The sequence below is a fragment of the Priapulus caudatus genome, unplaced genomic scaffold (genome assembly GCF_000485595.1).
Source record: "Priapulus caudatus unplaced genomic scaffold, Priapulus_caudatus-5.0.1 Scaffold494, whole genome shotgun sequence".
Taxonomy (NCBI): domain Eukaryota; kingdom Metazoa; phylum Priapulida; class Priapulimorpha; order Priapulimorphida; family Priapulidae; genus Priapulus; species Priapulus caudatus.
Genome location: NW_014577555.1, coordinates 100,977 through 111,495, shown reverse-complemented (window position 1 = coordinate 111,495; position 10,519 = coordinate 100,977). Strand labels below are relative to the sequence as shown.

Below are 10,519 nucleotides of genomic sequence, written 5' to 3'. Positions count from 1 at the left end.
TAGAGTTCCGGATATAGGGGGTTCTCCAAGGGAGGAAAACCCCGCAAAAAGCCCGCGAAAGGGGGGTTCAGAAATTTTAGCAGTCCTGAGATAGGGGGGTGCTTTCAAAGGGAGGGAACGAGCATATGCGTACCCTAAATAACACTGAGTGGAGGGGCCGGGTATATACCCGAGGAACCTGAATACTGAAGAGATGTGAGAAAAGATGTATCATACGAACCATTTTCACATGATATATATTCGATACAGAAAATCCTCGTGATTATCGTACAGTGCTCATAGATGGATGATGTTATTTCAGGGACAAGAACGAGCTGAAAGATCCGATCGGAAAGTCGAGATGCAGACTCATCATACATCATCTGGGCACGGTGGCCCTTGGTGCATTCATCATCACGCTAGTCAAACTACCAAGACTCATCCTCATATGGGTGCAGGAAAAGTAAGCAGTGTGACGTGAGAATGTGTTTGTCATCCTAGCGTTTCATCTGCATATGTTCATGCGTTCGTGTGTGCATGCGTTCATTCGTGTGTGTGTGTGCATGCGTGCGTGCGTGCGTGCATGCATGCATGCGTGTTTGAATTTACTTCTATTCCACACCTTGCTTATTTTATTTTTTTTAACTTCATCAATTAACGTGGTAATACGGTCTCAAGTTTAGGTTGAAATTTGAATCGTGTGTGCGTGTGTCTGAATGTAGTTCTATTCCAGATCCTGCTTATTTTACAACAAAAAAAGACTTATCTATCAATTAATGTGGTAATATGGTCTCAAGTTTAGTTCGAAATTTCACCTGTTTCCAAAATTACAATTGCTTCTGTAGCACAGAGTGCTATTATGTCTTTACATGGAATGTGTTCCCATTTGAAATGACGTGCGCTGTCACAGTCGCTGTTGTCTCTTTCTTGCTATTAGGTTAAAGGGTGGTGACAGCAACAGCACGTGTACAGAATGGTGCCTCAAGTGCTGCACCTGCTGCCTCTGGTGTCTTGAGAAATGTCTCATATACCTTAACCACAACGCGTACACTATTACGGCCTATGAAGGCTCAAGCTTCTGCCCTGCTGCGAAGAAAGTGAGCAAAACGTGCACGTCATGTTAATTAAAATAATAATATGATATAATGTAATAGAAAATTAATATAAAATATTTAAACCGTATATAAGATGATAAAATGATATAAACGTATGTTCTTGAGCGTAATCGTGCATTCCATCATGCAATCGTGTCTTCCACTATGTAATTGTGCATTCCGTCATGCAATCCTGCATTCCGTCATGTAATCGTGCATTCCGTCACACAATCGTGTATTCCATAATGCAATCCTGGATTCTGTCATGCAATCATGCGTTGCGTCATGCAACCGTGTGTTCTGTCATGCAACCGTGCATCCCGTCATGCAATCTTGCATTCCGTCATGTAATCGTGTGTTCCGCCATGCAATCGTGCGTTCTGTCATGCAATCATGCGTTCCATTATGCAACCGTGTGTTCTGTCATGCAACCGTGCGTCCCTTCATGCAATTGTGGATTCCGTCATGTAATCGTGTGTTCCGCCATGCAATCGTGCGTTCCATCATGTAATTGTACATTCTGTCACACGACCGTGTGTTCCACAGGCGTTCAACACGTTGTTCAGCAACGCGCTGCAGGTTGCCGCTATCAACAGCGTCGGAGATTTCGTTCTCTTCCTAGGCAAGCTGGCCATCACCGGATTCACTGGTCTCATCGGCATCCTCATCTTTCAGGTGAGAACACGCAAACGCCACCCCGCAGGGTCGGAAATCGCAGCCCGTCGTCCACCCCTGGTCCGTGTCCCAGTACCGGTAACCGCTGCACGGGACTAGGAGCATTGCTATTGAAGTTTACTATAGGTTATGGTAGTAGCGATCTGAATTTTCGGAATCCGGACACCAGCTGGCTTTTCAGACTTATTTTTCCAAGGCTGGTGATAGCTAATTGCTGCTGTGCTACTACAATATATAATGGGATCAGTCTAAAAAATTAATCTGAAAAGCCAACTAGTCCCCATTTCGAAAAACGTTGATTTCTATTCTATAGCCTATAGTAACACAATACGAATTAGTCAGTCATGCTGAAAAGTCCCAGACTGGGGGATGACGGGTTGCTATTTTCAACACTGCCAGGAGCCCTCTAAATGTTGAAAAAACATCCAGTTTGTTTGGCTAAGATCATACAATTTGTTTACAATAATTTTCTACGATAATATCAAGGCAATGCTGTTCATGTTGTTTAGTTTTTGCTTCCAGAATCAACCGGGCTACAATTACTATGCGATCCTGGTGCTCATCGTCTGTGTGTTTGCATTCTTCATTGCACACTGCTTTCTGTCCGTGTACGAGGTAAGGACGACTACATGACGAACAAAACATTACGTTACATTAACACTAATGCCATATTAAACCTGCTTGCGGGATCTGTGTAATGAAATTGTGTTGTGTAGTGTGATGAATAAACATCACGAGGACCAGGCGCGGATTTAGGCCGGTTTGCACCGGTTTCCAGAAACCGGTCACAGGCCTCAAAATTCACCAGAATGCACCAAATATAGCCTAATTTTTAAAAAATTCCCGGGGGTGCATGCCCCCGGACCCCCCTAGCTGCAGAAGAACATATGGAAACTGACCACCCAAACCCTCTGGATCCGCCCCTGAGGACCATGCATCACACCATATTTTTTATAAAAAATAAATGATGGTTATATAAGTTTTAATGATAATGGTACATATTATATCTAAAATAGTTACGGAAAACAACTTTACATGCACATTTTTAATTAAGCTGTGCCAGACCATGTCTAACCAAGCATGTGTTTGTACTATAATTTTTTATAGATTTTATGGCATGTTTTATAGACTGGTACACACTTATACTAAGTACTCATCTGGTGGATTCGCTTTCTCATCGGTGTACTGCTTACCAGATCGATATTTTGCACTCGGTTTTTTATTGCGTGAATTCGTGGTTGATTAATTATTACTGTCTGTTCACAGATGGTGATAGATACGCTGTTCCTCTGCTTCTGTGAAGACCAGAATATGAACGATGGGTCATCGGGCCGGGAATATTACATGGAAAAGTCGCTCATGGTGGGTTTATACCAGTATATCTTTAATTAAGTAAGAATACTTTATTTAATGATAAATCGATTTACTTATCCTTTAGGTGTGATTTCGACAATTGATCTAGTTGTCTTTGTCAACCTTAATTCACCTTTGATAGGGCCACTAGATCAGCTGTTAAAATTGTTTCCGACAGGAAAAATAAATGGATTCATCAAAATATATTTGCTCCTATATCAGTAGGCCTACAGGTTCCCCAGATTTTTATCACTAATTAGTAATTGTATTATTACTATTATATTATTGTATATTAGTTAGTAACAGTAATATAGTCGTTTTTATCTTTCCAGTTTTATCGTAGCATGTTAAATTAGTCGAATTGTTACAAAATCGTTGTTCTTACATCTTCAAAGATGTTCAAACTGTTGATTTTTTAGGAGTTTGTTAACAACAGCACGGCAGCGCTGAAGCGGTTAGAGAATCCGTCAACTCCACGTGACGGCACGGCAGAAGAAAGGAACAGTATGTAAGCGTGTCGGCCATGACGCCTGCCGGTGTCGAATTCAACCGAGTAAAGTCACAGTATTATCCAAAGCACATGCTACTATTATAGTGAGTCAGCAGTGATATACGACTACGCCGTTCAAACGAAGCCGTTTCATAGATTTGCTGTCATTTAACAATTTGATGTTTAGATTATCTGTTGTATCACATCTCAGGGTGGTAATGGTTGTGTTGTCTCTTTTCGCTCTAGATAGTTTTACGTAAGCAGTGTAAGTCGTTGGCAGTCACTGTCGAGTCTCTGCATTTTAACGTGACAGCAAGTTTTATCGTACATTTATATTTGTTTTATGTAATAAGCATGTTGAGCAGAATACATGCTCCTACGATATTTAACTGATTATTTAAAGTTTAATCGTTCTCTGTCTGCGTTGTTAGGATATGCTGTACGTATTGTTATAGTTGGACTAGATGAACTTATCAATAGATGCAATAGAAATAGAAATACATATGATATCTATAGAATGAGTGCATTAGTTGAATAATCCCAATCGATGTATTTATTCTCTCAGCTGCCTAAACTATGTCTAACAAACAGTTAGAGCCAGCCCAGTATGAGGGGTGATTCTATTTCCGAGGTAAGACGGCCTTTGATGTCGAGATGCTAGGGGTATGCACATTAGCGTGTCTCCAGATCCAGATCATGAAATCTGTAGCAGGGATAGCACCCGTAACATCCTCCCCCTCCCCCCATCTTAACTCTGCATTAGTTAGTTTTAATGAACGTACCTGTACCAGCAATGATATAGTCGTGTTTTTTATACATTTAGTGTGCTCTACTTCTGTGACTGACCTAGCCATAAGTTAGTTATAAGTTATAAGAGTGCAACTTGTCCAGATGAGCTGTTTAGCGCCACGTTTAAAAAGTTTTCCGTTGTCTTGTTGTTCTCTGTGCATGTATGGCCGGGTAATACACTCAATGTGAAAAGGGACCTACCATCAATGCTAGTGGCCCTGCCCCTTGTTTCCTTGGGTGTTCTGTCATTTTTGACTGGGCCAACTGATCATATAGTACTGATGTTGTGTTCGGCTAAAATCAAGTAACATGCATTGTCAGTGTAGATCAAACTACACATTAGAGCTACACAAGAGTTCGTTGAAAATAAAGATGTTAATAAATATTATTTAACATGGTTATTGCCGACTATGGATTGTCACGTAACATGCAGACGCATTTATACTCTGAATTCTGATAGTTACGTGTAAAAACAAGAAACTAGAGTTTACAACGACTAAAGTCAAGCTTTAGCAGACGAATATTGTCATATGATATGTTTGAAGGTTATAATTGCTACTGTAGCAATGCAGAGAAATATATTACTTATGATATAGTAATAATAATTATTTTCCAAATTGGTTGTCTGTCCACCAATTTTGTTGGACTATTGAATTTACTATTATACCCCGACTTCAATATATACACGTCTCACGTACTATACTTACCACAATCATGTTTGTTCGTAAAGGATTTTATTCCTAAACATGTGCATAAATCTGATGAAGATATTTATTTTGCGCTTTTAGATTCTGCTTGTGATCATTCATTAAATTAAAACAAATGTATTTTTGTCTGTATTGGACATCTATTTGTGTGATTATACTGTTATGTGTAAAACAGTTAAACAAAATGTGAACAATTAAATGTAATTCAATGCCATTTCACGTGAACATAATTTTATCGAGCGCATTGGCATTTTGATAAATGTAATTTATAATTATTTTACTTAATTATGTATCTCTGTGGTTGTTGACTATCGGTCTGTATGCTCCGAGCACATTTGAATTTTTCTGCATGTTTGTATGTGCTGGTGTGCGAGTGTGACTGTGGGAACCATGGTACTATATGGGTTTCTATTGAGTTGTGCATAAACCTATCAAATGTTCCATCTAATCTTCAAAAGAAATTTTATTGCTATGAACTTTAATCCCAAGGCAGATAACCTATATATATCAGTAAAGAACTGCATTCCACTCTTAAACAACTGTACTGTACTTAACTGCAGTGGTACCTACTTATTCATGTCCCACGATCTGGTTGCTGACAATTTGTGAACTGTTTACATAGTGACGAATGTAAGGTCTATTACGTGTGAGTTCGTGTTTTTATGATATATGTCCAATACAATGATTTTTATCATATATTTTCATTCTACTGATCAATTTTTTCTCTGTTGAACGTGAAAATTATATTCTGATTATATACTATTCTGACTATACAGAATCTCAGACATTCCTTAATGGTTTGCGCAGTCACAAAAACAGATGCGATCATTATTTTACTAAAAACTTCAACGCCGCGCCGATAATATATATTAATGTCGGTGGACCTGCATCCCGCGGAGACAATCCAGGTCCCAGCATCACGCCGACATGTTAACTTGATGCTCTTCCAACCCGGGCCTGAGATCACGATATCTACGACCTCCAGCTCGTGACCTCTGCGACCTCTACGACCTCCAGCTCGTGACCTCTGCGACCTCTACGACCTCCAGCTCGTGAGCGCGACATTAACCTTGTGACCTCCACAATCTCCAGTTTGTGACCTCTGCGACCTTCAGCTGGTGGCCTCTGCGACCTTCGCCTCCGCGAGACAGTCGGCGTACTGGAACTGGTCGCCGCTCTCGTACTCGCACATGTCCAGCGCCACCTGGCAGCTCTCGCGCACGACGCGCTCGGCGTCGTCAGCGTGCGCTCGCAGCGCCCCCGTGGCGCCATCGCCCGCGATCGCTCCCAGCGCCTCGGCACACTCATGTCGCACCATCGCGTGTTCGGCAGCGTCGCGCAGCACGCGCGCGAGCGGTGGCGCCGCCGCGCCATGCTGCATCTGTCCGAGTACGTAGGCCACCTCGTGCCGGAAGAGGGCGCTGCCGCAGCCGAGACCTGTAGCAGAGGTCGAATTTTAGTTTTATTGTGCCTGTGCCAAGTGAATGTTGCCTCTGCAATTTACTCGGATTTTGAAGCACCAATTGGGTGCTATAACCAAACCACACAATTTTAGGCGTTTTTTAAGGGCATGGTAAGTGCTGCCATGGGTTTAATCAGAATTTTGAAATGGGGTGCACTGACAAACAATTACTTTTCATGCACATGCTTAAAGTAAAATATGGCAGAATACATATAAGGATATCCACAACTTGAAATTTCCTGGAATAGCCACAGAGGCAGACTAGGTTGGACACCCATGGCAACTTCGTGATGTGTATATCAGCAGGATTTTTAAGGCACCACGACAAGTAAAGGGCATTCACAACACTTGCTTTCACTGCATTTCACAACATTCACTTGCTGTCAGTACTATGATGAAATTCGAACCCTGCTGCAGGTGATAACTATGGGAAAATCCATCCTCTTCAAAAAAAAATTCCCAAAGTTATTTATATGATATCAAATCGATTTACTACCTTCCAAACCAATATATTAACTTCCAAATAAACATTCACATTAATTTACTTGTAGTGTGAATCCCAGCAGACTAGAAGAATACATCTGAATGCTTTGTTGATTCGCAAATACATCTTTGTAAATGTAATTATAAAAGTTGTGAATGGATTCAGAAGTAAGTAAATAGATCTGACAGTTGGTAAATTGATTTGCTTTCATATAAATTACTTTAAGAACAGTCATTTTTGAAGGGGATAGCTTTCCATAGCTATGCGGAGAAACTACCTCTATAAATTGGATTCCTGTCTATAACTATAAGAGACAGGTATTTCCCTCGAATATTTATATATATAATATAACCTTACTGTCCTTAATATAATTAATATATAGCAGCATTTTTAAATGTAATAATTTTACGTGTACTCGAGCTCCCTTGCATACGTGTTTGTCTGACATATGTCACCCCATCACTGTGTGTGTCAGATGAGAAATTAGGAAAGAATGAAATCTTTCTCGGCTCCCTGCCGGACAACATATATATGTACCACGTAATCAGTTCTCCTTATTTTTCAGACCCACGCACGTACCTTCTGCTAGCGCAAGCACCGCTTCCTCTCCTCCTGCGTTACGCAGCGAAAACATGGCCCTGTATCGCTCAAACAACGGAACGCTCTCATCCAGGAGTATCGCCCGCTGGACTGCCACGTCGCAATTCTCGTTAGGGGGCGCCGGGTCCGTTGACATGTACGGATTCGCAGACAGGTTTTCGCGCTCACTCTCGGGTCGGTGAAGCCATTTCAGCCGCCGCACTGCCAGCTGACAGGTCTCAGCTACCTAGAGTAACATGAGTTGTTAGAGATAGAGATGGAGATGTTAGAGAGATAGAGACGGAGAGACGGACAGATGGATGGATGGATGGATGGATGGATGGGTGGATGGATGGTTGGATGGGTGGGTGGATAGATGGATGGGTGGGTGGGTGCATGATGGATGGATGGATGTGTGGATGGATGGAAGGATGGTTGATTGGTTGGATGCATGGGTGGATGGATGGATGGATCTAGATAGATGGATCTATAGATAAATTGATAGATTGCTAGATAGATAGACAGATAGATAGATTGATAGATAGATAGATAGACACTGAGATAGATAGATAGATAGATAATATTTAATTTATATGATAATAGTATACCAGGCACTAAACCAAAGCTTTATTTACCTCAACCATTGGATCTGAACAGTGTTTGTTCAACACTTCCAAAGATGAAATGCTGCCAATAGCCCCAAGTGCTTCACCTATACAAGAAAAGGATACAGCATTAGACAAAAGACTAATGATCTCTGATACATTATAGATATATCATGTCAACAATGCAACACTAATGACAGGAAACTAAATTAGTGATGAGTTGTTTATACTTATATAACTATGGCATTGCTCACAAATTGATACCAGTTGGTGTCGACCTACGTGAAAGCGAAAGCACTGTGTACAAATTAAACTGGTAGCTACTTTCAGAACTGTATCTGCGGTGATTGATTATGGATATTCATATGCAAATCCACTGGTGCCACCTGCTGTTTGATTTAGGAGTAGTATTTAGTATATATACTGGTATCTACCAAAATAAATAAAATAACAAAAGGCAAAATTGTATGATTGCCATATGTTTTGATAAATTGATTGCTATTAGGGTTATTTGGTATAGGAGTCTGGATTATGTTGGTCATGATGCATGCCGATGATGACAATGTATGTATGCATAATGCAGGGTTCTCCCCAAGAATTTGGGCATGTCGGTCAATTCACTGAATCAGGCTACTATAATATCTACGACTGCTAATCAGAGCTATTACGCTTGTCGTACGTGGACCTAATATACAGGTAAACTCAATTGCTTTAGAGATGTATAAGTAACTGTATATATATCATGACGTGAAAAAGCACGAATGTGTTGGGATCGGTAAAAGTCAACGCAACAGTACCGTGTATGTCATTGGATTTATGACGAGATGATTCATGTTAACTTCACGTTTGAAGGCATGCCAGATGTGACATGCGTTAAAAGCCTGTGAGTGTGGAGAACACTGGTATGGGTACGTGTCACGATAAAGTAGAAATGAGTGCGTTGAATATTCTAGTCACCGTCTACGACAATACGTCGTTGACGTCTATATCACATGCGTCTAAACAGAGAAATTGCTCCGACCTGTGATTGGAGGATAAAAATAGAATTTGTGACGTTTCGCTTCACCGGTTATAACCGCGCGTGTATTAGCCTATGAGCGATACGGATCATACCGCGCGTGCATATTTGCTAATTAATTAAACTAATCGTGCTTCAATAGACTCAAAATTCACAGCGATTAAGGCTAAGACATGTGTCTATAACAGCTAGAATTTATAGAAATGTAACTCAAATCGTTCGCTCCATATGATAGTTATAACTATCATATGGAGCGAACGATTTGAGTTACATTTCTATAAATTCTAGCTGTTAATGTTATAGACACATGTCTTAGCCTTAATACACTTAATACTAATACTATACTCTATAGTACACGTTCCTACCGGTCATAGCATAATAGCGTATGCGGCGGGAGTGGGCGGGGTCTATTTTTGTCCTCCAATCACAGGTCAGAGCAATTCCTCTGTTTATAGACGCATGTTCTATATTAACCTGTATAATACAGTTGTTACACCGAAAACGGTGTTTGACTCATGGCGGGGAATCGGATTAGCGGCGAGCAATCGAGCGTACAAAAGTAAATACGGCAAAACTTCGCCCCAGGCGAATACCTGATGAATGAAAACAAACTAGTTAATGGCTTTGGCAGAAGCGTGCACTAATTGCAGTTATAAATTCAACTTGAATAACTTGAGAAATGACGTCAGGCAAAAGCCTGCTCGCTGATTGGACGACCTAATCACAGTCGCTGCGACCTGCTCACTCATTGGCCGATCTGGCTCAGTCAGCAGCCACCCACTTTCATATAGTAAGGGGTTAACGCTCTGGTGAGTAGGCCCTCTAGGGGCCGTTACAATCAGGAGTGGTACCGTAATCATTAACGTAAGTTCTATATCGATAATAAAGATATCCCGATTCCTGACAAGTTACGCTGAAGAGGGACCGTTGTCGTATCAGGTACTACAGATATGTACCCGAGGTACATCTATGTATACACAAAGTGTACCAGACTTGTACTACAGAAGTGTACCCTAACCCTAACCCTAACCCTAGCCCTAACCCTAAACATACCTCATATAAAAATATAAACATAATACTAACAGGCGCGCAAATCCATTTTACATGTGGGGGACACGAAGGTAGCGAGCACGCGAAGGGGGGGTCTGGGAAATTCTTTGAAATTAGACCCCTCCAGATGCCGTTTCCTGCGCGGATAAAAATCGCCATTCCCGTGCACTGGCGAGTGGGAAAAAAAAATTTTGCAGGCCGCGACTCCCCCCCCCCCCGTACACGCCCCTTGCA

The 10,519-nt window shown here is 41.2% G+C and overlaps 2 protein-coding genes across 5 annotated transcripts in view; one reads left to right on the top strand and one right to left on the bottom strand.

Moving 5' to 3' along the window:
• LOC106811000 (choline transporter-like protein 1) overlaps positions 1–5,783 on the top strand; it is an 18,795-nt gene extending 13,012 nt beyond the window's left edge. For all 3 annotated transcript variants that reach the window (XM_014814507.1, XM_014814509.1, XM_014814510.1), the window contains 6 exons: positions 302–442; positions 917–1,076; positions 1,620–1,748; positions 2,271–2,363; positions 3,015–3,110; positions 3,521–5,783. In XM_014814507.1, coding sequence (XP_014669993.1) covers positions 302–442; positions 917–1,076; positions 1,620–1,748; positions 2,271–2,363; positions 3,015–3,110; positions 3,521–3,613 — 712 coding nt within the window. In that variant the 3' untranslated portion in view covers positions 3,614–5,783. The remainder of the gene's footprint in view (positions 1–301; positions 443–916; positions 1,077–1,619; positions 1,749–2,270; positions 2,364–3,014; positions 3,111–3,520) is intronic.
• Positions 5,533–10,519, bottom strand: part of LOC106811001 (deoxyhypusine hydroxylase-like) — a 13,102-nt gene continuing 8,115 nt past the window's right edge. Inside the window, exons 2-5 of one of the 2 annotated variants that reach the window (XR_001394089.1) lie at positions 8,248–8,324; positions 7,613–7,859; positions 6,131–6,524; positions 5,533–6,098 (exon numbers count right to left, since the gene is read on the bottom strand). Coding sequence is in view for 1 of the 2 variants with exons in the window: in XM_014814511.1 (XP_014669997.1) it covers positions 6,199–6,524; positions 7,613–7,859; positions 8,248–8,324 (650 nt within the window). In the remaining variant the exon portion in view is untranslated. Of the gene's footprint in view, positions 6,525–7,612; positions 7,860–8,247; positions 8,325–10,519 lie in introns of both variants that reach the window. The other variant, XM_014814511.1, reaches the window with a different exon arrangement.